The sequence below is a fragment of the Pseudochaenichthys georgianus genome, chromosome 14 (genome assembly GCF_902827115.2).
Source record: "Pseudochaenichthys georgianus chromosome 14, fPseGeo1.2, whole genome shotgun sequence".
Taxonomy (NCBI): domain Eukaryota; kingdom Metazoa; phylum Chordata; class Actinopteri; order Perciformes; family Channichthyidae; genus Pseudochaenichthys; species Pseudochaenichthys georgianus.
Window position 1 is genome coordinate 36,349,886 of NC_047516.1, and position 27,457 is coordinate 36,377,342.

Below are 27,457 nucleotides of genomic sequence, written 5' to 3' on the forward strand. Positions count from 1 at the left end.
AAGAACATACCTCTTAATTGTGTTATGTATTAAGTTCCACAAAACCTTGTAAAAAAAATCCCACTTGTAGGCTACTTGTTTGCTATAAAAGTACTGCATTATATAAATCAAATTACAGAAGTCTTTTCAGTAAAATGTGCTCAAAGTAACACATTTTAAAATAGTCCTTATGCTGAATGAACCCTTACAATAATATATATATAATATATTTTAAGGGATTATTATTTCCTACATTTTTGTTGAAGCTGGAATAGTAGCTGATAATAATAATAATAATAATAATAATAATAATAAAATGGTACTCTAGGACAGCCATTTTGCTCTGCCATAGTCCTAAAATACATAATTTTGATTAAGTGGAAATGTCTGCCGTTTTTCATTTAAATATATATTTATGCAATTTTTTCGTTTTTAGAAGATATACCTCTTCAAAATCACTTTATGTATTTTTAAGAGTGAGATATGATTCACTCAAAAGTACATCATTTGCTATAGCCTGATAAAAAACATTTAATAGATATTGAAAGAGAACCTAATTTAAGTACCAGAAGTGGAACAGCAAATCAACATGTACAGTTTTAAAGACACAGGATCAATGGGGAGAACTCGCTACCACATAGTCAGTAATTTAATCAATATTTATTGCTGAAAAGGAATTACCTCAATGTTTATATTAGTTACAATCCCTGCAGGGAAATGACTGCAACAACAGCTAAGTCGGTCCGTTGCTGTGCACAGAGCATTATGCCAATAAAAAAACATCAGGAAGTAGTTTCTTAAACACACAGCAGTACTGCTTACTGAATGCACACCAGTAGATGCCTGCAGGCTGCCATTAGCAAAGGCTCTGAAGCTGAACATGATTAAAACAACTCTTTTCCTCATCTCTAACTCAGAGTGCAAAGGTAATCACATTTTCTTCATCCCCAATCTGGGCCTTAACATGCTTTAAAACAGACATTAGTCAACAATGGTAAAAGACAAAGGACAACCCACAGTATATCTGCAGGACAGTATCACGAACAGCGAGTGAGGCTTTTTAATTCTCAGATAGTCTAACAATGTAAACACTCACTTAACAGATATGTTATGTGCATAGGCTTCTTGATTATAGACGCTGCTGACGTCGCAGGAACATGGTGTACCCTTGTCTCATTTCAACCGTTTGCTCCAGTCCTTCAGTCCTCTGATGTGGTGTTAGAGGCAGCCTCAAGAACCAAAGGTCCACCTGTGGCATGATCCTCAGAAACAGGTGTCAGGCAATCCGTTAGTGCTGCGTCGTTCTGAGTACACTCGCTTATTACAGAAACAGTAGATAACATGTTGGACAGAAAGTCTTCAAAAAGCTGCTCACAAAAACAAAATACAATCATTAGCTGGATTTAAAAAAAATAAGTCTGTTCACACTCATGTGTTTGTTCATAGCTACATCTTAAAACAATAAGATTTCCAATAAACATGTTCAGATAAAATGAGCGTAGACTGCGTCCAATGCGATGGTTATGGCCGAGAGTCTGCGCAGTCCCTGCATCGAGGTTCATTCATTCCCTTTGGACACATTAACAACCCTGATGATAACTTAGTGAACAGGAAGAATCTTTTAGGAAGACGAAGGAGAAAGTTGCATATCATTTAAAAAAACACATTTAGCCGAGTTTCATGTTCTTTTTTTCCTATTGGAAGGGTAATAACTTATGATGCATGATAACATGTTCCCTGTGCATGCCAATCATCCATGACTTGTACTTCTATGTTAGACATAAGGCTGACATTATAGCTTCGTTTTACAGCTTTTATACGCACGGTAGATATAGCTGTAGTTCTGATCTTGTTATAAGTGGAATACAAGGATGTCAAATGAACTGATTTAAATACCATATTTCATAGTTTTAGTGTCAAAAAGTAGTCGTATTACTATCTCCCACATTTAAAAGATGGTCTCCCTTTGTTCGTGTTTTCAAAATGAATCTCTGTCACCTGAGCAGATCCTGTCATTGCACTTTAAATAAAGATTCCAAAACTGTGCAAATCATACAAACACCACTCTATAGTTCATCTTTGGTCCCGTTGGTCCTCCGTAGGAGATGTACGGATTGCAGCAGGGAGAGTTGACTCTTCCCCCTCAGTGTCTGTGAGGTCAAGAGTGACAGCCAGTCCCTTCTGTCAGTAACAAGGCCACAAAAGCACTTAGAAGACTTCCAAATGTTGCATAAAATCAGATAAAGGAAACATGCAAAATCCTCTGAAATACCATTAACCCCAGACAGGAGACCTTCATTCACACAATGTGGAGTATCCGTCTCTCACAGGAAGCAGGAAGCGACAGTAACAAGAGTGTTCCCTTTGCCCAGCTTTCCCATTCACAATGCAGGAGTCCCAGTATACATGGGGGGGTCAATTAGCCAGGGAGTTAGCCAGTGCAGGTTTGAGCTGGAGGTGCTGGTAGTCGTTGCAGGAGGGACTGAGGAGAGCAGGGTCACACGTGTGGCTCCCCCGTGGAGGTGGAGCCGTTGGCTTTGCTCTTCCTGCTCTTGCGGGTGAGCATGCGGCTGAGCGTGGCGGTGCGGCTGGCCCGCTCCACGGCGGCCGGAGACTCCAGGTACACCAGGTCATTGTGAGACTGGCTCATCCCCGGGTCCTTGCGCTGGTGACGGCGGCGGAAGAACAGCTTGGCACTCTTCTGGAGGAAGCTGCCTGTAGAGGGGGTAAAGGACAGGAAACATACATGAGACGTGATGATATCATGAGACGAGGACTGTGTCAAGACCACACCACTCAAGGCTGAATGAAGCTTTGGAGGAAGCAGACATTTGAAGACAGCTAAAGCAGCAATGACTTTATGTTAGTTGGAGAATGTGGATTATTGATGGTGATCAAATCTTGCGTGTGTGGGACGGGTTGGAGAAAAAGTATTCTATTTGTCTTTGACTACAAGTCTTTCGTCTGTAAAAGGTCCGTCCAGATTGGGATAGTGAAAATCAAACTTGGAAAAACCTTTATCACCGCCTTCACCAGCTAACACCACGAACCAACAGAGAGCAGCCAGTGTGCAAGCTCACAGCGAGCATTACTCCTCTTTTCAGCACATAAGGAGTTTGGGCTGTGCTCCCGTCTGTGGGCACGATGAGGTCCATCAAAGAAAAAACACTAACAACAGTCTAACTAACAACAAATGTCATTTTAGTTTTACATTCAACATTTCTATTTACGTGCTTGAATAGAGCTTTAAATGGCTGTTGTCTAAAGAAATACATGTGTTGTTACTTAAATTGTAGAGTCATAAAGTGCTGGAGAGTTTTTTTTTTTTAAAGGTTCCCTTTTATACTGTTTTTCATCAATATATTATAGGCCTCAGATATATACAAAACATGTCTCTGAAGTATTTGTCTGAAACACCAAACAGATCATTGCAGCATTACCCATAATCCCCTCTGTTTCAGCCCTGTTTCCAAAGTGCTGATTCTCTGTCTGTTACTTTAGATGAAAGTAAGGAGCCCCCCCCACGCCCCTCTGAGAGAGGTTTGGTTACAAAGAACTCAAAGGTGTTCTAGGAGGAGATTCAGGTGATAAGGGGGGGGGGGGGGGGTACCTTGGTTGCTGATTGGCTAATGGTTACACAAGACAACACATCGTTATGACATCATAAAGTGGCCAAAATCTGATCAGCTCATTTTCAGACAGGTTTTTATAGAAATGGATCAAAAAGAGAGAAAATCTTTGTTCCTGAAACTTTCAGAGTCTCTTTCCACAGAGGGGACACATGTTGATGTAGAAGAGACATGGAGAAGAGGGGACACATGTTGATGTAGAAGAGACATGGAGAAGAGGGGACACATGTTGATGTAGAAGAGACATGGAGAAGAGGGGACACATGTTGATGTAGAAGAGACATGAAGAAGAGGGGACACATGTTGATGTAGAAGAGACATGGAGAAGAGGGGACACATGTTGATGTAGAAGAGACATGGAAGAAGAGGGGACACATGTTGATGTAGAGGAGACATGGAGAAGAGGGGACACATGGTGATGTAGAAGAGACATGAAGAAGAGGGGACACATGTTGATGTAGAAGAGACATGGAGAAGAGGGGACACATGTTGATGTAGAAGAGACATGGAGGAAGAGGGGACACATGTTGATGTAGAAGAGACATGGAGAAGAGGGGACACATGTTGATGTAGAAGAGACATGAAGAAGAGGGGACACATGTTGATGTAGAAGAGACATGAAGAAGAGGGGACACATGTTGATGTAGAAGAGACATGAAGAAGAGGGGACACATGTTGATGTAGAAGAGACATGGAGAAGAGGGGACACATGTTGATGTAGAAGAGACAAGAAGAGAGGGGACACATGTTGATGTAGAAGAGACATGGAGAAGAGGGGACACATGTTGATGTAGAAGAGACATGAGGAAGAGGGGACACATGTTGATGTAGAAGAGACATGAAGAAGAGGGGACACATGTTGATGTAGAAGAGACATGGAAGAAGAGGGGACACATGTTGATGTAGAAGAGACATGGAGAAGAGGGGACACATGTTGATGTAGAAGAGACATGAAGAAGAGGGGACACATGTTGATGTAGAAGAGACGTGAAGAAGAGGGGACACATGTTGATGTAGAAGAGACATGAAGAAGAGGGGACACATGTTGATGTAGAAGAGACATGGAGAAGAGGGGACACATGTTGATGTAGAAGAGACATGAAGAAGAGGGGACACATGTTGATGTAGAAGAGACATGGAGAAGAGGGGACACATGTTGATGTAGAAGAGACATGAAGAAGAGGGGACACATGTTGATGTAGAAGAGACATGAAGAAGAGGGGACACATGTTGATGTAGAAGAGACATGAAGAAGAGGGGACACATGTTGATGTAGAAGAGACATGGAGAAGAGGGGACACATGTTGATGTAGAAGAGACATGAAGAAGAGGGGACACATGTTGATGTAGAAGAGACATGAAGAAGAGGGGACACATGTTGATGTAGAAGAGACATGGAGAAGAGGGGACACATGTTGATGTAGAAGAGACAAGAAGGAAGAGGGGACACATGTTGATGTAGAAGAGACATGAAGAAGAGGGGACACATGTTGATGTAGAAGAGACATGAAGAAGAGGGGACACATGTTGATGTAGAAGAGACATGAAGAAGAGGGGACACATGTTGATGTAGAAGAGACATGGAGAAGAGGGGACACATGTTGATGTAGAAGAGACAAGAAGAGAGGGGGACACATGTTGATGTAGAAGAGACATGAGAAGAGGGGACACATGTTGATGTAGAAGAGACATGAGGAAGAGGGGACACATGTTGATGTAGAAGAGACATGAAGAAGAGGGGACACATGTTGATGTAGAAGAGACATGGAGAAGAGGGGACACATGTTGATGTAGAAGAGACATGGAAGAAGAGGGGACACATGTTGATGTAGAAGAGACATGAAGAAGAGGGGACACATGTTGATGTAGAAGAGACATGAAGAAGAGGGGACACATGTTGATGTAGAAGAGACATGAAGAAGAGGGGACACATGTTGATGTAGAAGAGACATGAGAAGAGGGGACACATGTTGATGTAGAAGAGACATGGAGAAGAGGGGACACATGTTGATGTAGAAGAGACATGGAGAATAGGGGACACATGTTGATGTAGAGGAGACGTGAAGAAGAGGGGACACATGTTGATGTAGAAGAGACATGGAGAAGATGGGACACATGTTGATGTAGAAGAGACATGGAGAAGAGGGGACACATGTTGATGTAGAAGAGACATGGAGAAGAGGGGACACATGTTGATGTAGAAGAGACATGAAGAATAGGGGACACATGTTGATGTAGAAGAGACATGAAGAAGAGGGGACACATGTTGATTTAGAAGAGACATGAAGAAGAGGGGACACATGTTGATGTAGAAGAGACATGAAGAAGAGGGGACACATGTTGATGTAGAAGAGACATGAAGAAGAGGGGACACATGTTGATGTAGAAGAGACATGGAGAAGAGGGGACACATGTTGATGTAGAAGAGACATGGAGAATAGGGGACACATGTTGATGTAGATGAGACGTGAAGAAGAGGGGACACATGTTGATGTAGAAGAGACATGGAGAAGAGGGGACACATGTTGATGTAGAAGAGACGTGAAGAAGAGGGGACACATGTTGATGTAGAAGAGACGTGAAGAAGAGGGGACACATGTTGATGTAGAAGAGACATGGAGAAGAGGGGACACATGTTGATGTAGAAGAGACATGAAGAAGAGGGGACACATGTTGATGTAGAAGAGACATGGAGAAGAGGGGACACATGTTGATGTAGAAGAGACATGAAGAAGAGGGGACACATGTTGATGTAGAAGAGACATGAAGAAGAGGGGACACATGTTGATGTAGAAGAGACATGGGGAAGAGGGGACACATGCTGATGTAGAAGAGACATGAAGAAGAGGGGACACATGTTGATGTAGAAGAGACGTGAAGAAGAGGGGACACATGTTGATGTAGAAGAGACGTGAAGAAGAGGGGACACATGTTGATGTAGAAGAGACATGAAGAAGAGGGGACACATGTTGATGTAGAAGAGACATGAAGAAGAGAGGACACATGTTGGTGTATAAGAGACATGAAGAAGAGGGGACACATGTTGATGTAGAAGAGACATGGAGAAGAGGGGACACATGTTGATGTAGAAGAGACATGGAGAAGAGGGGACACATGTTGATGTAGAAGAGACATGAAGAAGAGGGGACACATGTTGATGTAGAAGAGACATGAAGAAGAGGGGACACATGTTGATGTAGAAGAGGGGACACATGTTGATGTAGAAGAGACATGAAGAAGAGGGGACACATGTTGATGTAGAAGAGACATGAAGAAGAGGGGACACATGTTGATGTAGAAGAGACATGGAGAAGAGGGGACACATGTTGGTGTATAAGAGACATGAAGAAGAGGGGACACATGTTGATGTAGAAGAGACATGAAGAAGAGGGGACACATGTTGATGTAGAAGAGACATGGGGAAGAGGGGACACATGTTGATGTAGAAGAGACATGGAGAAGAGGGGACACATGTTGATGTAGAGGAGACATGAAGAAGAGGGGACACATGTTGATGTAGAAGAGACATGAAGAAGTGGGGACACATGTTGATGTAGAAGAGGGGACACATGTTGATGTAGAAGAGACATGGAGAAGAGGGGACACATGTTGATGTAGAAGAGACAATGTTGATGTAGAAGAGACATGAAGAAGAGGGGACACATGTTGATGTAGAAGAGACATGAAGAAGAGGGGACACATGTTGATGTAGAAGAGACATGGAGAAGAGGGGACACATGTTGATGTAGAAGAGACATGAAGAAGAGGGGACACATGTTGATGTAGAAGAGACATGAAGAAGAGGGGACACATGTTGATGTAGAAGAGACATGGAGAAGAGGGGACACATGTTGATGTAGAAGAGACATGGAGAAGAGGGGACACATGTTGATGTAGAAGAGACAATGTTGATGTAGAAGAGACATGAAGAAGAGGGGACACATGTTGATGTAGAAGAGACATGAAGAAGAGGGGACACATGTTGATGTAGAAGAGACATGGAGAAGAGGGGACACATGTTGATGTAGAAGAGACATGAAGAAGAGGGGACACATGTTGATGTAGAAGAGACATGAAGAAGAGGGGACACATGTTGATGTAGAAGAGACACGAAGAAGAGGGGACACATGTTGATGTAGAAGAGACACGAAGAAGTGGGGACACATGTTGATGTAGAAGAGACATACCTCTGTCAAATGACACCATCAGACGACGAATTGAGGACATGTCTGCTGATATCAAATCACAACTGCTGGAAAGACAGAGGGTCTAAACTCGCGGTTCAATTGGACGAGTCCACTGATGTGTCCGGCTCTGCGCAGCTCATCGCGCTGGTTCGCTACCCGCGGGAAGGAAGGATTCAGGAAGATCTTTTATTTTGTCAAGAGTTGACGGGGCGAGCAACAGGTGAGGAGATGTTCAATGTTATAGATATGTTCATGGAGACTGGCACTGTGAGTTGGGAGAATTGATGGGGCAGCTGCCATGACCGGACGCAAGAGTGGGCTGGTTGCTCGTGCCAAGGAGCGCAATCCAATGATGACAGCTACCCACTGCATGCTGCACGGGCAGGCTCTGGGCTACAGTCCGTTCTCAGCACGGTGGCATCTGTGGTCAACCACATCAAGTGTAAGCCACAGTCCCGTTTATTCGGCCAGCTCTGCAGGGAGATGGGCGCAGGTCAGGACACCCTGCTGTTCCATTCAGAGGTGCGTTGGGTCTCCCGTGGAAAAGTGCTACAGCGGGAGTACGAACTGCGCTCAGAGCGGTGCGAGTTCATCCAGTATGACAAGCCAACCACTGCAGCACTCTTCTCGGACCCCGAATGGATCGCACAGCTCGCCTACCTCGCAGATGTGTTCAACTTATTGAACGATCTCAGTTTGTCCGTTCAAGGCAGATATGCCTCTATCCTGGAGGTAAGCGACAAAATCCAGGCATTCCGTGCCAAAACAGCGATCTGGAGAAGGCGGGTGCAACATGGCATTACAGACATAGAACCAAATACCAGCTGAGATTGTGAAAAATACAATTGGTTCGCATCTTGCCTCCCTTGGTGACTATTTCACTGACGTTGACACCGATGCCTGGGACTGGGTGCGCCCATACATCAGTGGAAAAGCAGAGGAGGAGCTGCTGGACCTGGCATGCGACGGGACGCTGAGAATCCGGTTCGGCCAAGGGGGGCATGTGGACTTTTGGCCTTCGGTTGAACAGGAGTATCCGGAAATCGCTGCTGTTACCATGCGGGTGTTGCTCCCCTTTCCAACCACATACCTGTGCGAGTCATCATTCTCAGCGCTGACCTCTGACCTCCATGAAGACCAAGTACAGCCAGGCTCGGATGGAAGTGGAGAGCGACCTACGTGTATGCCTCATCTACTTCTCCAAGGATAGAGAAGTTGTGCGGCGAGAGACGGGCCCATATCTCACATTAATGGTAATAGCGCGCTATCTCTCTGTGTGTGTGTGTGTGTGTGTGTGTGTGTGTGTGTGTGTGTGTGTGTGTGTGTGTGTGTGTGTGTGTGTGTGTGTGTGTGTGTGTGTGTGTGTGTGTGTGTGTGTGTGTGTGTGTGTGTGTGTGTGTGTGTGTGTGTGTGTGTTCTGAAATGCACTTCAAATGATCACTTTTCTCTTGATTTCCCTTTGATATGTTGTGTAGGTACAGTGTTACTTGCAGCTAATTGATTGTTTTATGGGTATTCTGTGTTGAGATGGTGCAAATATTTTTCATACATATCTAATATCTTTCTAATACATTTCTCTTGTGTTGTTCTTTCACATAACTAAGACTATAGAAGTGTAAAAAATATGCTACGTCAGATTATTCCAAGGGACATACATGTCAAATCAAGTCCATTTTTATTTATATAGCCCAAAATCACAAATCAGAATGAGGGGGTCCTTGGGGTATTCTCTATCTTGTAAGGGGTCCTTGGGGTATTCTCTATCTTGTAAGGGGTCCTTGGGGTATTCTCTATCTTGTAAGGGGTCCTTGGGGTATTCTCTATCTTGTAAGGGGTCCTTGGGGTATTCTCTATCTTGTAAGGGGTCCTTGGGGTATTCTCTATCTTGTAAGGGGTCCTTGGCTGAAAAACAATTGAGAACCTCTGCTCTAATAATTAAATGGAGAACAACTGAATGACACATTGGTGACATCATTGTTCTCCAGATAGGAGAAGGCTGAACAATATACTAAACAACCAACATGTTCATTAGTAAGGCTATGAGGACATGTCTGATCTAGTGTAATGGCACATTTCCACTGCAGCGGAAATGCGCCATTAGATTTCTAATCCAACCACTTCATCTGATATTAGAGACTAAATCGTGAGAGTGATCTTCTGGAAGTCCGAGGCTACAATACTTTACCTTTGATCAAATCAATCACATTGTTAGTGAATATCTCAAAATACAACCCCACAACAGGTATTCTAAAGTTCTAAAATGTATCAACTACATGATTTAGTATTATCTAAATGACTTGACATCAACTTAAAATAATCTTGACATTCTAGAATAACTACTTCCTCTACTACACATACTAGAGTACCAAGCATACTACAAGTAACTGGTGAAGGAACTTACTCATCAGGACATAGTGTGAGCTTAGCACTGCTCTCCTCTGAGACGGCAGTTTCAAAGCAAAGGATCAAACAGTAAGAAGGGAAGAGAGAAAAGAACACAAAACAAACGGCATCATCGAGGAGATATGATTTTGGAGATTTCAATTATAATCATTTATAAAATAATCGGCTATAAAGATATGTCACCATGTCCACACTTACAAGTGGCCTCAGGTAGTCAGTGGTAGGGATACATTGGGATTTATCCATTTTGATAAAAAGCACACGCAATAAGTTGATGATCATTATTATATAATGAGAATATAATAGAATCGAGTAAATGAAACGGGATCATCTTAAAAACAGGAAAATACTTAACTTACTTTAGGATTTAAATCATTTTAGTCTGTTTTTCCCCCCAAAATAAAATAGGCATACGCTAGAAAGAGATGTATGTTAAGTGATTCCAGGATATTTAAGCTGCATTTTAAAAGTTGTACGCATTATATTTATGATAACTGTCCTCTTACTACTATCCTGAAAGTGTCCTCTGAGAGCTCTCACCTCGTCTCTTCTTGCAGCTGGCCTCAGACACACACATGGACAGCGAGGTGTGTTCCAGCTCCTCTCCTGTTTGGCTCTCCCAGTCCTCCGGGGGCCTGCCCATCCCACTGGGGCCCCCCTGGGGCTCGGAGCTGTCTGGAGGGCTGCTGGGTCCTGAGGCCATGGCAGCCGTCACATCCTGAGTGGAGCTGGCTTCGGACATGGAGGCGTCCATCGCTGCAGCGTAGCCCGCCATCAGAGCCAGCTCATCATCCTGAGACAAGGGCGTCTGGGTAATAAAGCACAACCCCATTATTAAAATCAGTTGCTAGTTTAGAAGGATTTCCTTTGTTTAACATTTACCTATGATGAACATACTTCCTCTGGAATCATGAGTGACCCAACCATTTGCATTAGCAGATATAAGGACCTGTGTCCACCTGTCCTTTAATGTCATCATGACTGGCAGAAGCCAAACTGTTTTCCACTTAAAAGCCTAGTTTCAATCATCATTCCATAATGGGAACATGAAGAGACTCGTTTCTTTCCTCTGTCATGATCAACAGGTTAGGGAACACAACCGCTACAAAAGAGTTGACCTAAAGCAGGGGTGGGGAACCTTTTTCCTCTCAAGGGACATTTCCATGTTTTCAACATCCTCCGAGGGCCGTACAAATTATTGACCTCTGCTTAAAAAAACTAAAATCACAGCACATTCATTTGGCCTTTCTTTCATTCTGTGCAAAGAAAAAGCAACCTCTTAGTCCAGATATCTCACCATGACTCGCGCATGCATGCACGTGCACGGTGTGGCATGACCACCACAACAGAAAGATATGGACACAAGATGTGTGCAAATGTATTTAGTTTCTTATCCATGTGGACATCATTTAAGTGTGTGTGGGGGGGGGGGGTCTAACATCCTCTAGGGGGGTCCGGGGGCATGTTCCCCCGGGAAGATTTAAAAAAAAAATTACATTACATTGCATCTAGCTGACGCTTTTATCCAAAGCGACTTACAATAAGTGCGTTCGACCAACAAAATACAAACTTGAAGAAAACAGAATCATAAAGTACATCAGGTTTCATAGAGCCAAAACATTTCAAGTGCTACTCAACTGGCTTTAGGTAAGCCAGCCCTTTATTAGTATATAAGTGCTTTGTTAATAGTTCTATCGCTCGAAGTGGAGTCGAAAGAGATGAGTTTTCAGTCTCCGCCGGAAGGTGTGTAAGCTATCTGCTGTCCTGATGTCAATGGGGAGCTCATTCCACCATTTTGGAGCCAGGATAGCAAACCCACGTGTTTCTGCTGATGGGAACTTGGGTTAAATGTTGAAGTTAAAAGCATCAATCTGGTGCACTTTGAGAGCAACATTAGGAGCTCTATGGATACATCTCTCAACACCCATATGAAACAGAACTGTAAACAGATTTACTTTTTCTTTATGGATATTTGACAAATCACTTCCCTTTCAAACTGTAGTGCCGGAGCAGCGTTCTGGTGCTCTCCCGCAGAACTGCACCCCTGTCAGACCTGTCAGATATAGCACGTGATGACACGTTAGGCTCGTGATGTGTTCAAGGACCCTGACCCGTGGCCAGGAAAAACAGGCACTCGCTTGTTTAATTTTTTGGCGGTCTAGATTTCTTTAATTTTTTTCTATTTTACGTGTGTTTAAAAATGACCTCGAGGGCCGTACGAAATGGTCTCGCGGTCCGTATACGGCCCGGAGGCCGGAGGTTCCCCACCCCTGACCTAAACACGAGAGACTGGCCAGCCCTGGCTGTATACTACCATATATTATGTTAGTATCATTTTTCTTATTCCATTTTTTTAATTTAATCGTTTATTGGACGTCTTACTTTAACCTCTTATGTTTATATAAAGATCTTTATTCTATTTTATTTGTGTTACTGCACATTCTAACTTTGACTTCTTATTTCATAAATGTAAACAAATATATAGATTTATATTATGTATTCATATTTTTTAAGTTTACTTTATATAATTCACAAATTACTGTCACCCGATTTTCCCAATATATCCCGTATATAAATAAAAGTATTCTGATTCTGATATATGTTTAGTTGGTGGAACTGTTCTACTGATGTGAAGTGTAAAAAGAACCAGTGAGTTCCTCTGCTGGAACTGTTCCTTACTTTGGCGATGCCAGAGATGATGATGGTGCTCTTCTTCACCGGGGACTTGAGCCTCTGCTTGGCGGACTGGTGCAGCTGTCTGATGGCGGCCTCGGCCACGGGGTCCGTGCCGTTCAGCATGAGCAGCTCCGTGTCAGAGGAGGACAGGGCCTTGCTGACGGGGTCCCCCAGCATGGTGGCGTGCTCGGACACACACCGCTCCGACAACTTGGGCCTGATGGTCGCTGGCCTCTGAGCAGCATCTGAGGGAGCACACCGTTAGCTTCACCCCCCAAACATCTCCTACTGAGGCATAACCATGTCTGCTAACCAACAGGCCATCACTATTGTTTATACTTTTCAAAATGAAACTTTTTTCATCACACTTTGTAATTGCTGCACCTATTGTTGTGTAGATGTCGGGTCATGTTCATGAAATGGTCTGATTCTAATTGAGATTATCGACACACAAAACATATAGTTGGGGACAATCATGTTTGAATCTAAATGTTTTCATCTATACCTCTTTATTCCATTATTTATAAAGTATAATCAAGTTTTAGATATATCAAACATAAACCTTGTATTACTGTTTTCATTTTGGGGGATTCCGTGTGTACCTTAAACAGGTAGGAAACACTTTTGGCAGGTGAGTTCTTTGTTCCAGCCACAAAGGGCTGAAGGGCACCACTAACGCATCTTCTAAATAGTCATTTAACAATTGAGGTTTTCTTAAAGGTAAGCTTAGATTTCTCCATGCACTCTAAACACAAGGTAAATAATGTGTGTTAGCAAGTTAACATTACTGCCATGTCTTTTTGTCTAGCTAGGAATGATCAAAAGATGCACCTTGTGTTTAGAGTGCATGGAAAGCTCCCCCTGAAGTACGGATTGGTTTCACAGGGCCCTTTTTCTATAGAATTATCTTGGAATTATTTTTATTTTTTAGGGCTGTCAAGTGAACGCGTTAATAACGCGTTAACGCAAAAAAAATTTTACGCCACTAATTATTTTAACGCGATTAACGCATGTGTATTTTTTGTCCTCGGCCGCCCCGTAGTTTCAGAGCGCATCGAGTTTAAAATACCATCTACAAGCTGATGCTGCTGACAGCCCCTCTCCTGCCGCCCGCTTGTGACTGGCCATCGGGAGGACCGGGAGGGTGTGTGTATGTGTGGCCCGAGCGAGCGAGAGAGAGAGAGACCTTACGTGCATTGTTGTTGTTAGCATCTGGTGCTAGCTAGCTGCGCTAACGGATATAAGGAGCTGTTTAAATGAAAACAGAGGAGCGCTCTATCCACACAACTGCGCCGAGCACTTGACTTTATGCAGGAAGCCAGACAGTGGGACATTGTAGGAGAAGTCAGCACACTCAGCACGGATAGTGCGCAACATGATTGCAGCGTCCAGGCAACACACACACACACACGCACACGCACACACAGTATTGTATTATTGTATGAGAGAGGTTCCAGGTTGAGTTGAGGCGAATATGTGTAATGTTCAGAGGTTGTTGTGTTTAATATTCATGAGAATATTTGTCATTGTTCAAATGATAATAAACATTAGCATAAAGCATATTTGTCTGCTCATATGTTGATAAGAGTATTACAAACTTGAAAAATATTCCTCTAAGGTCCATTTAGAACAGATCAAAAATGTGCGATTAATCGCGATTAACTATGGACAGTCATGCGATTAATCGCGATTAAATATTTTAATCGACTGACAGCCCTAATTTTTTTACATATTTACTTTTAAAACACAGGAGAGAAAACAAAAACATCAGCCTTATAACAGATCACCAGATGTTTTTCACCTCAAGGCTTCCATAATGATGAGACATGTCTTCTCTGAATTAGGTTATCATTGTCAGATCTTCGCTATTGAACAGTTTGTGTTGCTGTACCTGTGTTGAGTCGAAGTGGGAGGGGTCGCCCTGGCTTGCTCTTCACCGCAGTGATGGTGGTGACCACCGTGCCACAGGGCATTACAGTACGGTCCATCTCCACCCTCTTATTGGAGGCGGGGGTGGGAGGCAGCCAGGACCTCACCTCACTGGGCTCCAGGTAGGTAAACTGAAGGGGTAAATCACCAGTTAATGTTCTATTGTGCAGATGAAACCCTCAGAAAGAAGATCATTCAAATTAATCTATTATAACGGGGATGATGGTCTTACATCAGTAGTAAGTGATCCAGTCACTACGTCTTTGGTCATGAGTGCAAATGTTTGCTGTCCTTTGGGCTGCTTCCCTACGAGATCAAACGGCACCGACACCTGACCAAGTAATGAATCTAACAAAACGAAAACACACATGAATAAAATAACTCTTAATCACAACGAATACAACACAAACATGAAAGGCAGTTAGGTCATTACTCTCTGGAGGTTGTCCATCATTCCTTAACTGAATGATGAGCTCTTTTGATAATCCATTCAATTCGCTGGAAAGAAACAAAATAAAAGACAAGTTCAAGATAGGATAGAGAATGCTGATATTGATCGATAATAATATTTGTAAACAGTGATAGTTTGCAGTGCTTGGTAAAACTTACAAGATAAAGGGCTGGTCCCAGGATGGACTGGCTGTGTTCTTCAGCACGGAGGTGTTGAACCTCTGTGGAGGATCGTCTAACTGCATCACACACAGGGGATTCATGCTGCCTGCAGACACAGCAGCAAACAGTCAGCATCACAGGAACACCACATGTACCCCATTGTATGCCCCTGCCAACCAGCCAAGATGTAGCTTATATCCACGTGTTCAAAATGTTAGCACCTGAACAATTATAACCCTAGCATATCAATGCTTGAGTTATGACCAAAAACATGTCTTTTTTTTACTTGACCTTCAGGGGCCAAAAGCTGATATTTGAATCCAAATGTAACATTTGATGAATTTCCCTTCAGGCTTTCTGCAGATATGGTGTTTCAGGAGAATCAGAAGGTCAACACATAAACATAATGCTGCCTCAGCACGGCGGCATACAACCACAATGTGGGTTCCAAGATCTAACACTAAATGTTTCAGGGGATCTTTTGACAGCTTATCACATCAAATGCAAGATATCATTTTGCCTTAGTCACTTCCTCTATTTCACAGAAGGGAGGTCAGTGTTTATTGTAAAGATTAATTATGCGAAGGTTAGAGGAGAGTCAAGTACTGAGGGCTCTTCCTCAGCACATATGATGAATTATATTACATGGATCACTTCAACTTAACTTTAATTAGCCAAAAGCCAAAGGCTCACATACTGTGAAAGCTGTTTCTTAATGAACACAGCATCAGCAAGATCCTTAAAGACACCCACTGCAGCCGCCCTGCTTTTGGCTTCTTCCACAGGAAGCCTCATGAGTGGAGCCAAGCTAAGTATAACCACTTTCACAGAAAGGGCAGAACACAGATAATGACGTGTCAAACGCTGTGTCATGTCTCTGCTGTACAACATCAAGTGTTAATAATACATTTGATTTATATAGCACTTTTGACAACTCAAAGACGCTTTACAGTATGAGGGAGGGTAGACAAACAAGGACAGGCAAACAAATAAATATAGTAACATAAAATAAACAAAAAAAAGGCAGTCAAGAGGAAGTTGGTTGAGAGGGGAGGAGGGGGGGGTTATGGGTATACAGCAGGGACGTGCACAGGTATGGGCTAATGTTGCCCGGGCAACGGCCCTTTTGAACTTTTTGGCTGATCTGCCCCTCTGGAGAGAGCGAAAGTTTTTTTTCTGTTGTGGCCGAATAAACATAAGCCCACAATTAGTATTGTAGATTCTCGCTGCAAACACACCTGGTCAGTGCTGTCATCTGCCCCCTGTCACGTGACTTTGTTTACAATCTGACAGCTGGAAAGCAAAGGGAAGCCCTCCGAGTCCGGTCCGGCCTCATATGGCTATGGTGATCATGTGCCTGCCTGGCTTTGGTGGCCAATCCGTCCCCGGAAATGTTCCCGTTTTTAAATATGTTTAAATTGATTTTGAGTTTTCTCATGACAGTTAGAGTATACTGTAGGGGACAAACCAGGGACTTTACTTCCTCTTGACACCGTCGGTTATTTACAAAAAACCACCTAAATGTACTTGTTATTGTGCTTCTGTCTTTCTGTGTCTTTTCATCTGCTCCGTAAACTCCCTCACCGCTCGCTCTCTTTTCTTGATCGCCCTCTCACAGGAGAACACTTCACTGTCCCGCTTCATTGTAGGATTTCTGCCATGTCACTACTTTAGTTTGACCATCTCTGTTATTAAGTTATGGAATACTAAATAAATAAGTAATTAGATACCTTACCGTTACTGCGCTCATAAAGAATGATAAGAATAAGAATAATGCGTATTGAACTGGTTTCATTAATTAGTGAGTTTATTTAAGGCACAGCAGTTACAATGGTCAAACTACATTAAAACAGAATCCGTGTTTTGTCTTTAATAGTCACTAACATTAGATATGTTAATGAGATATGGACCGCAACATTTTTTCCCCCCTGGTTGTCACTTTTTTTTTTTTTTATAAAAAAAAAGTTCGTACGTTTTCGGGGGGGAGGCCCTTTTTCTAGTTTAGGGCAATAGCCCCTCCAAATGTCTGTGCACGTCCCTGGTAGACAGAGTTGAAAAGATGTGTTTTGAGGCGGGACTGAAAGACTGTGAGGGACTCAGAGTCACGGAGATCTTGGGGGAGGGAATTCCAGAGCCTAGGAGCTGCCACTGAGAAGGCTCTGTCCCCAAAGCTGCAAAGTGTGGATGTGGGAATGGATAGGAGTCCGGCTGCGGTGGATCTGAGGGACCGTGGGGGTTGATAAGGAGTGAAGCATGGTTAGCATGGTTTCAGACTTTCGAACAGTTCTACCTAGGAATGTAACGATATACCGAATATCGCGGTAAATAAACGTCCCAATACCGTCGTGAGACTGACAAAATCTACCGCGCTTTTTAATTTTTTTTAAAACACTTTTTGTTTTGCTTTAAACCTTTATTTAACCAGATGGTCCCATTGAGATCATCGATCTCTTTTTCAAGAGAGACCTGTCCAACATGGCAGCAAGTAGGTTACAACATGAACATAAAACAACAGAACACAAAAGGACATCGTATTTACAGGGCTACATGTACATACCTAGAGACATTGACAAGTACCAACAGTATATGTATATCTCGCCCTAGAGCTGAACGATTAATCGATTTTAAATCGAAATCGCGATTTTAAATGATGCGATTATCAAATCGCAAAGCCTGCGATTTTTTTAACATTTTTTTTTTGTGTGTGTCAGTCATCCACACCAATCAGAAGTGCTGTGCTCCACATGTACCAGCCATTGTTAATCAATCAGAAGTGGCCCATGATAGAAGGTGATAGACAGAAGGTGATAGACAGATTGATCCAATCACCTGCCAAGTGCTTTTGAAAGTGCCTGCCCTTTCCGAATGGCTTCCAATGGAGCTTTCCTAGATGGTTTCTTAGTCAGGTTAGTACTGCTCCATCACATGTTTCTATTACAGGGTGAATCTTAGACTGAAGCTTGACTTTAAAGCAACCCAACGGAAGATTCATGTAAGTTTAGTTTTTCACTCGTAGCTCGGGCTGCGGGGTGCTAGAGACGGGAGTACGTTGATACGACCTTCCTAGCCGGAGTTCTGGCCGCATTTTACAATAAACTTCCGTTGGGTCGCTTAAAAACAAATATCGCAATTCGAATCGCAATATTTGTCAGAAAAATCGCAATTAGATTTGTTCCCAAAATCGTGCAGCCCTATCTCGCCCTGTCAATAAGCCTCACCTTCTTGGCAAAAACGGTATTGTTTTTGAAGTGGTGCACAGTTTGACCCACTGCCGTCACCCATGGCCAAAGCATATCTCTCCGTCCCACTGAGGTGGCGTTAGACTTTTCCGCTGTCCGTCATTTTGACAGACAGGATCGTAAAATGTCTGTCATAATCCCTTATTACCCGTCGGGTCTGAACAGTTCACGAGAGAGAACTGTCAACGTGGGGGGGGGGCGGTGTTATGCCGTGTGTGCATGCATCTCGCGGGAGCGCACACAGCGTAAAGCAAAACCTCCCAGACATGTGTTGATCTGTACGGCAAAGTACGGTTTGGAAACTATATCATTTCCTTTTGGAGGGCATGCATAACACGGCATAACACCAGAGCCTCGCTGCGGGGAAACGTTGGCGCTGTTCCAAGTTTGTTCTAATCTGTCAAAATGACAGACTGCTTTCAGATTTTTCCGTCATTGTTAAATAAAATATTCGGTTAACGCGACGACTGCTGTCCCAGCAACATCAGCACCAAGCGAGAGAGTTCTTTCCAGAGCAGGGGATATTGTAAATGCCCAAACATCCCAGCTTATAAATACCTGGAAATGTGGACATTCTCATATTCCTGATGATGCTGAGTGAGTGACTCGTGAGTTTGAGTTGAGTTACTTGAAAAACTAAAGTGACACTTGATTTATTTTATTGCAGGGTCTGATTATTAAATGTCCTTGTTTATTTGTGAGATGCAGTGGCACAAAGAAAATGCCTACTTTGTTTGGTAGTACTAGTAGGTACAAAAACACTGGTTTTCTTGTTCCAGTCTGTTACTGTCACTTTGTTTTTGACCCTTTACAATACTGCTATCCTACTAAAATGCTGTACAAATCAGATTTATTATTTAATAAAGAAACATTTTTCGAGTAAAAAAAAAATGTGTATTAAACATTTTTTTTTACATTTTCACCCTTTATTATTCAATATCGCGATAAATACCGTACCGTGGACTTGTTATCGCGATATTATCGTACCGTGAGTTTTTGGTATCGTTACATCCCTAGTTCTACCATAACGGTCAATGGTTGCTAGACACTGTGGTTCACAGTGTTAAAACTACTGTTGATGTAAACAGGCAAACATGTGAGAAAGAATCTGAAGTGATGGAACATTCTGACAATGTTTCAGGACACACAGGTGCTCTTGAAGACGCCTGGTGTGAAATGTGTCAAGGCCAACAGTTGGAACGCTTGGAATGTGAACAGGAAGTGAGGGAACGAGTGCCAGCTCCCGATGAACATACCGATGCCATTCCAGACTTGGCCGATGCTGGTGCAGGGGGAAATCGTTTTGATGCACATGGTAACATTATGTGTAGATCTGATGCACTTAATCTTCTCAGATCTCTGAATGTCAAACAGAGAGAGATCTTTTATCAAGTTAGACAATGGTGCATTGAAAAGGTAAATGGCAAGAACCCAAAACCCTTCAATGTGTTTGTTACAGGTGGTGCTGGGACTGGGAAATCGCACCTCATTAAAAGCAATCCACTATGAAGCATCTAGGTTGCTGTCACAAATTGCAAGTTGACCTGATAAAGTGTCTGTGTTGTTAACTGCCCCTACTGGCATTGCTGCTTATAGTTTAGGAGCCAGCACAATACATAGCACATTTTCTATAGGGTTGGATGTCAAACCTCCCTACACGCCGAGAGGAAAGGGTCGGTACCTTATGTGCTGAATTGAGCGATCTGCAGATCCTGGTGATTGATGAGATTTCAATGGTGAATCATAACTTGCTAGCCTATGTTCACGGTAGACTTAGGCAGATTAAGCGAATTAGTGATCACTCACCATTTGGAAAAGTCAGCGTCATAGCTGTCGGCGACTTTCTCCAACTCAAGCCAGTTCAAGGCAAATCCTTGTATTTGGAGAACATGCCATGTGATTTCTGGACTGAAAAATTCTCCATTGCCCATTTAAACACCATTGTACGTCAACAGGACACTGTCTTTGCAGAACTGTTGAACAGGTTGCGTACGCGAGCGAAGACCACGGCGCTCGTTGCCAGTGATATAGCTATCTTGAAAAAGTGTGAAACCGGGGAAAGCACTTCAGCGTTGCCTATTTTTGCAACAAATGCACAAGTCAATGACCACAATATCAGACAGTTGTCAGCATCATGTCCAGAGAACCTTTGTGTGGAGGCACTGGATTATGAGAAGAGTCAACAATCCGGCCGCATGGAATTGAAAAGAGGGCACTTCAGAAATGTGTACAAATCGTATTTACCTGAAAGGTTACCGTTAGGAAAGGGTGCACGAGTGATGTTGATGTGTCCGATGGCTTGGTAAACGGAGTCTGTGGGAATGTCGTAGACATTGTCAACAATATCCACAACACATTTGTGAGCACTGTGTTTGTGAAATTCGATGACGAAAAAGTGAGTGCTAACTAGGGGTGTAACGGTACACGTACCCGTACTGAAATTATTCGGTACGGGCCCTTCGGTTCGGTACACGTGTGTACCGAAGTGTACCGAACGCATATAACGTTAAACGTAAAAAAATGAGAACGTGAACAACTTCTTGGAAGCATTCTCAGGTGCTGCGTCGCAGCATTCAGAGTAATTTGCTCCCATTGTGATCAACGCGTCATAGAGCGAGCAAGTCATTTCATTGGACGAGCTGGTCAGAGGGATGCGTTCAAATGTTGTCAGTAATTTGAGGAACTGTCGAAATGGCGAACGCAGATAAAGTTGAGCTCGAAAATCCTCCAGCATCATTGAAGTCTCCGGTTTGGGAACATTTTGGTTTCGCAGTTACGTACAAGGATGACGGACAAAGACAGGTGGACCGAACCAAAGCTGTTTGTCGGCATTGTTCAACTAACATTGGTTACGCGGCTGGCAATACATCAAACTTGCACTCATTTGAAAAGGCATCACCCGAACGTGAATATCACCGGTACCAAAAGACTGAAGTGCAAACCCAACTCCCGCTAGCATTTAAGCCTCTACCACTCGCAAAAACATCAGACCGAGCCAAAGCTATTACAAACGGCAAATATCCTTATGTTGCCATGTTAGCAAAGCGCTACCTGGCTGTATCTGCTACTACCTCTGTCCCTAGAGAGGGTGTTCTCCACAGCAGGAGACGTTGCTAGTGCCAGCAGATCTGCCCTTTCGGCAGCCATGTGGACGAGTTCATCTTTCTTTCAAACAACATGAAAATACAATGACAAGCAAGTCATTATGTCTAACTGGCTGCTTAGGTGCTAGTACAGTACAGTTCAGATACAGATTATTTCAGTTAATCGAAAAGCTGCACCTTAATGTTTGTTATTATATTTTATATTTATTTGAGTGAATATTCATAGTTTAATAATAATTAAAAACCCAAAACTAATAGTTTATGTTTTGTGAGTACTAGTACAGTAAAGTTCAAATACAGATTATTTCAGTTCATCGAAATGCTGCACCTTAATGTTTATTTTATTATATTTTGTATTTATTTGAGTGAATACATTATTCACAGTTTAATAATAATTAAAAAAAAATATGTTATGTTTTGTGATAATTTTTTCTGCTGTACCGAAAACGTACCGAACCGAACCGTGACCTAAAAACCGAGGTACGTACCGAACCGAAATGTTTGTGAACCGTTACACCCCTAGTGCTAACAGAAGGAAGCGTTTACCTTCAACTAGTGACTAGTTACCTTTGGCTACTCCCATAAACAGGGATGATGAAAGGATGCGCAAGGGAAAATTGCGTAAACAGTTTCCTTTGAAACTAGCATGGGCTTGCACAATCCACAAGGTGTAAGGGTTAACTGTTGACAAAGCAGTAGTTTCACTTAAAAGAATCTTTGAGTCAGGTCAGGCATATGTTGCTTTAAGCCAGGGGTGCCCAACCAGTCGATCGCGATCGAGGAGATTCCCAGTCGATCGCGAGATGTGTCTAAAAATAGAACAACAACATTCTGTTTTATCCTATGGTTTTATCGTTAATGTCCAATAACATAATCTTCCTGTGCCAGAATAATGCACTTGAACGCACCAAAGCTTTGTGATTGGCCGGCGTGACCCCATGTGTCGGGGCGTGGCTGGTGGGCAGTGGGCACTATTTCGCTGACGTTGTCCGTGTCAACAGGAGTGACAGTCCGCAGTCTCCGCACACACACAAGACCGCAATTATGGCAGAAGCAAAAAAGCCCGAAATATATAACTTTCACTCCGAGTGGGAGGATGATTATTTTTGTATCTATTCCAATTCAAAGTCCATCTGTCTCATCTGCAATGCGAGCGTGGCTTTATCGAAGAAGGGTCATTTAGGAGCGGCATTTCAAAACAGAGCACAAACGCTAGGAGACGGAGCTCCCAAAAGGGGAGGGGCCTGAAAGGACAGCTAAATGCACAGCAGTCCATTTTCACCAGGCCCAACAACAAGAGCAAGGCTGCTACCAGAGCATCTTATCGTGTCAGTCACGTTCTTGCGAAACACATGAAGTCTTTCAAAGACGGCGAAGTTGTGAAGGAAGCATTCCTGGAGGCTGCCGACGCACTTTTTGGGGGACAGTAAAAATAACAGAAGCATTTCAACAGGTTTGTGATATAATAAAAACTCAATTTAGATACCGTTATTAATCAGCTGTAAGTTTTAGTTTGAACTCATTCATTATAATTATTGTACAAAATGGTATATGAATGCAAACATTAAGATCTGTTCTGTTTAAATTGATTATAGTCTATCAACAATTCAGGTTAAGAAACTAGTGTTGCTTGCATCCTATTTTAAAAAAGGCATTTCTTTTTATAATCTACTAAAATGCTACAAAAAAACGTTTTAATTCTATTAATTTTGTCTTTTTATTGCACTTTGGCAGCAGATTCCTGAGTAGCTTCAGATCTGAGTTGTCTTATTAGTAAGCCTAATTTATACTTTTGTAGCAACACTATTTTTATATAATGGCAAAGAAAGGGTTCAGCGTCTTTTCTTTTTCTCCTGTGTCATATGTGGCAGCACTGTTCAATGCTTCTTGAAAACATTACCCACTGTAGTTTGTGACATGTGAATAAACTCCAACACTGTTGTGTGACTTCAGTTAAATACTTGTATGTGTGTAGATTAGAAAGAGGTGAGATAAAGGATCTGCAGTATTTTATGAAGTATTAATCGTACAAAGGTCAGTTTTATACAAGTAGAAGTGTGTATTTACCTGGTAGGAGGCTGTCAGTAATGGCTACGCCTCTCTATTTGGACTGGTAGATCTCGGCAGACTGGCAACTTTAAAAGTAGCTCTCGGTTCAAAAAAGGTTGGGCACCCCTGCTTTAAGCCGTGTCAGAAGCTTAAATGGGTTGGCAATTCAGGACTTTCCCTGCCGAGTCAACGCACGACTGTTGTTTGGTGTCTGTGCCACAGCAACTATTTAGGAGCAATGCGCTCATGGTGAACATGTAATTTTGGTTGTGTTTAGACGGCGGAAGCAGGGAGAGGCATTCACGTGCCTTGATCCCTGCCGAGTCAACGCACGACTGTTGTTTGGTGTCAGTGTTATGGAACGCAAAGCACAGTAGGGGGCTAGTACACCCTCCTGAGGGTCCGATTGTGGATGTCATGCGAGCAGAACATGGTGAAAACCGTCTGAAACTCCATGACATTTATGAGAGGGACTGCTCGAAAGTAGGATATTTGGGATATCCGTCGTAGCCAGGGTTTACAGTACGATCAGTTTCTGGGTGATCTGTACTGAGGAACAAGTATCACAGCACCGACGGGTGAAAAATAGTGTTTTGGTAACACGGGATGTTCAGGTAACACTTAAAAGACTTTGTTATGGAACGCAAAAGCAGAGTAGGGGGCTAGTACACCCTCCAATTGTCCAATTGTGGATGTCATGCGAGCATAACATGGTGAAAACAATCAGTCTAAATTAACAATCGGGACGGAAATGTTCGGATTTCCAAAGGGAGGTTCTGTGAATAAATTAAAAATCAAGAACCGAAATAATTGAACTATTCATATCTTAGACTGCACTGTAACTTTTATCTTTTAATGTTTATTTTATTAGCTTTTCTTTTTAATGACTGATGGTGACGGTGAAGGACTGCACTCTGCAGCAGTCTGCGCAGCTGGCTTCCTCCAAGTTTACAGTAAAACAAACTGGTGGTGTGACCAATGGCCATTTACAATTATTAACACTATTATTAGAATTAGTCTATATTTTGGTTGAATCTAAGCCAGGAAAAAAAACATAAATAATAATAAAAATATATATAAATAAAATCGAATTTTAAAAATAATTTTCGATTATGGAGACTGTAACTAATATTCGCATGCTGTTGAAGTGTATATCTGTTGTCTGTCTGTCCTGCAATACAGTCAGATAAATATTGAAAGATTACATTTTCAGGCATACATTTCATTTTCCAAATGTTTCCAAATGTATAACTTCATTTAGTGGCATTGACCACAAAAGAAATGTATTGCAGGTTTTGCTTTTTGTTAAAGTTTAGGCAACAACAAAAAGCAAAAAAACACTGGTATGGACTCTCAGTTCAGACGGGGTTCGACTCCCTGTGGTGGTTTGATCTATTGTTGTGGTGTAGACCAGGGGTTCCCAACCCCCGTGGTGGTACTGCCGGGCTGCTAAATAGCTGTGAGTTTATTGTAATATTTGCAGAATTATAAATATATAAAAATATTTTATCATAATATTTTTTTTAAAAGTGTTTAATTTGTGCACCTATACCAGTCATATTATTTCATCCAGTAGCCTGGTTAAACGTTCACTAGAAAACTGTTAAAAATGCCATGGCTTTTATGATGTTCCGAGGGATTCGGCGGCTCAGCCTATAAGGTCTCAGCCTCTCGTGCGCACGAGAAAGTTACCGGTACGCCAAGTAGGAAGAGGAGCGCACAGGAGACAACCGTTTCATTGCAGACTGTTATGTTGATGTGGGGAAATGGCAGTGCATACATTATTTGAGATATATTTCAAACTTGGACTTCATTTTAAGGACATGTCGGCCAGGGGTGAAGAGCTATTTGTTTAAGCACCGGATTGGCAAAACAGGAGAGTAAACCAGTCTGCCTTGATCTATGAATTCATGTCCGGGACTCTCACGGTATCTGCTGCCCACAGCTGTTTTATAGAAGGAAAGCCTCCTTCACTTCATGAAATGGCTGCAGCATCAGGAGGCAGCGGGACGTGTACTCCGCCTCTGAGAAGTGCAGCACGAGCGGGTAGAGATGTGCCTTTTTACGCACCGCCTTCACTGTGTTTACCTTCATCAGAACAGCTTAAGAGTGACTGCAGGCTGCTACGTGTTAACCACACACACACACCTCTACACACATCAAACTGCCCGATTACTCCCCCTTTTATTCGTTTTATGAAGGAGATGTCTGGTCACCAAGGCGCATGGTGTGTGTGTGTGTGTGTGTGTGTGTGTGTGTGTGTGTGTGTGTGTGTGTGTGTGTGTGTGTGTGTGTGTGTGTGTGTGTGTGTGTGTGTGTGTGTGTGTGTGTGTGTGTGTGTGTGTGTGTGTGTGTGTGTGTGTGTGTGTGTGTGTGTGTGTGTGTGTGTGTGTGTTCTGCTCAGCTCAGCTCTGTGTGTGTGTTCGGTGTGTTTGTGTCTGTCTGACACCGGCATTTGTTTTCAAATGACCATGAACAGTAATTTACACACATCTGGCTAACTCCATAGGTAACCATGCGGGTGTTCCCAAAATAAATTAGTTTAATCATAATCTCGAAGTAGTGCTAATTGCTGTCGGACGTGCACCGGAATGAACGTCACTATCATAATATCTTCTGAAAACAAATCACGTGCGTGCGCACAGATTTTTTTGTAATGTATCTGCCGGTCCTTGGCACAATAAAGGTTGGGAACCCCTGGTGTAGACACTAGACAGTTATTAAAGATCCATAAAGATATCACTGCACAGTCCAATCATTGTTGACATGATGTGTTTAAGTGCTCTTGGATCAACAAACGACATATCGCTACCTGGTTGATGCAGGAAAAATGGCGCACGGACGCGAGGGCCCGCTCATCGCTGCGCGCACATGTGTGACCGCAGTTTTAATTATTATTATTATTATATGAATATAAATATTTGTATTATTAATATTACTGTTCAAAATTATATAATGTTATAAAGACAGAAATCACTATAAAAATGCTTTAAAAATATGTGTACTGTTGATATTACTGTTTAATAATGTGTTAAGAATGTTTATAACAGAAGACACAATGAATGTAATGAATGACAAACAAAAGATAAATACAAAAAATGTTTAGAAGAATAACTGATTATTAATTATTAATACAAATATATATTAAGAAAATGTATTAAGCTGTATGATTAATTTATCATATTTTCCATCATAATGTACTCATTATTAAATAAAAAATGGCAACAGGGGGGTCCCCACCAGAGGATAATGCAATGTGGGGGTCCTTGGCGTGGCAAAGTTTGGGAACCCCTGCTCTAGACTACAGAATGTTGGCAACAAAACTAAACCAAGGTCAGGCAGTGACAGCCTCCAAAGTAGTAATACTTATAACATAAGAAAAATAGGACAAACTTAACTTGATATTTGAAGGAAGTCCAGTACTACAACTCCAGAATGAATGAAACTCCTCTGCAGCACAACAGTTTCAAACGGCTGATTTACCAACCAGCCTCTTTAGTTCAGTTCTGTCAAACCCTTCTTTAGAAACTGAACTCACAATAATATGAAAGAAAAAGTTTGACATGTTGAGTAAAAGGCTTAAAGTTCTCAAAGTCTATCCTGGCTGCTTATAGTGTTGTGGTAAGTCTCATAATATATATTTGTTTCGT

General features: G+C 42.4%; 1 protein-coding gene across 1 annotated transcript in view; it reads right to left on the reverse strand.

The window, feature by feature from the left end:
* Positions 1–624: 624 nt before the first annotated feature.
* LOC117458217 (C2 domain-containing protein 2) overlaps positions 625–27,457 on the reverse strand; it is a 38,529-nt gene continuing 11,696 nt past the window's right edge. The window contains exons 7-13 of the mRNA XM_034098552.2: positions 15,413–15,521; positions 15,237–15,301; positions 15,036–15,151; positions 14,766–14,934; positions 12,878–13,119; positions 10,739–11,006; positions 625–2,694 (exon numbers count right to left, since the gene is read on the reverse strand). Coding sequence (XP_033954443.1) covers positions 2,477–2,694; positions 10,739–11,006; positions 12,878–13,119; positions 14,766–14,934; positions 15,036–15,151; positions 15,237–15,301; positions 15,413–15,521 — 1,187 coding nt within the window. The 3' untranslated portion in view covers positions 625–2,476. The remainder of the gene's footprint in view (positions 2,695–10,738; positions 11,007–12,877; positions 13,120–14,765; positions 14,935–15,035; positions 15,152–15,236; positions 15,302–15,412; positions 15,522–27,457) is intronic.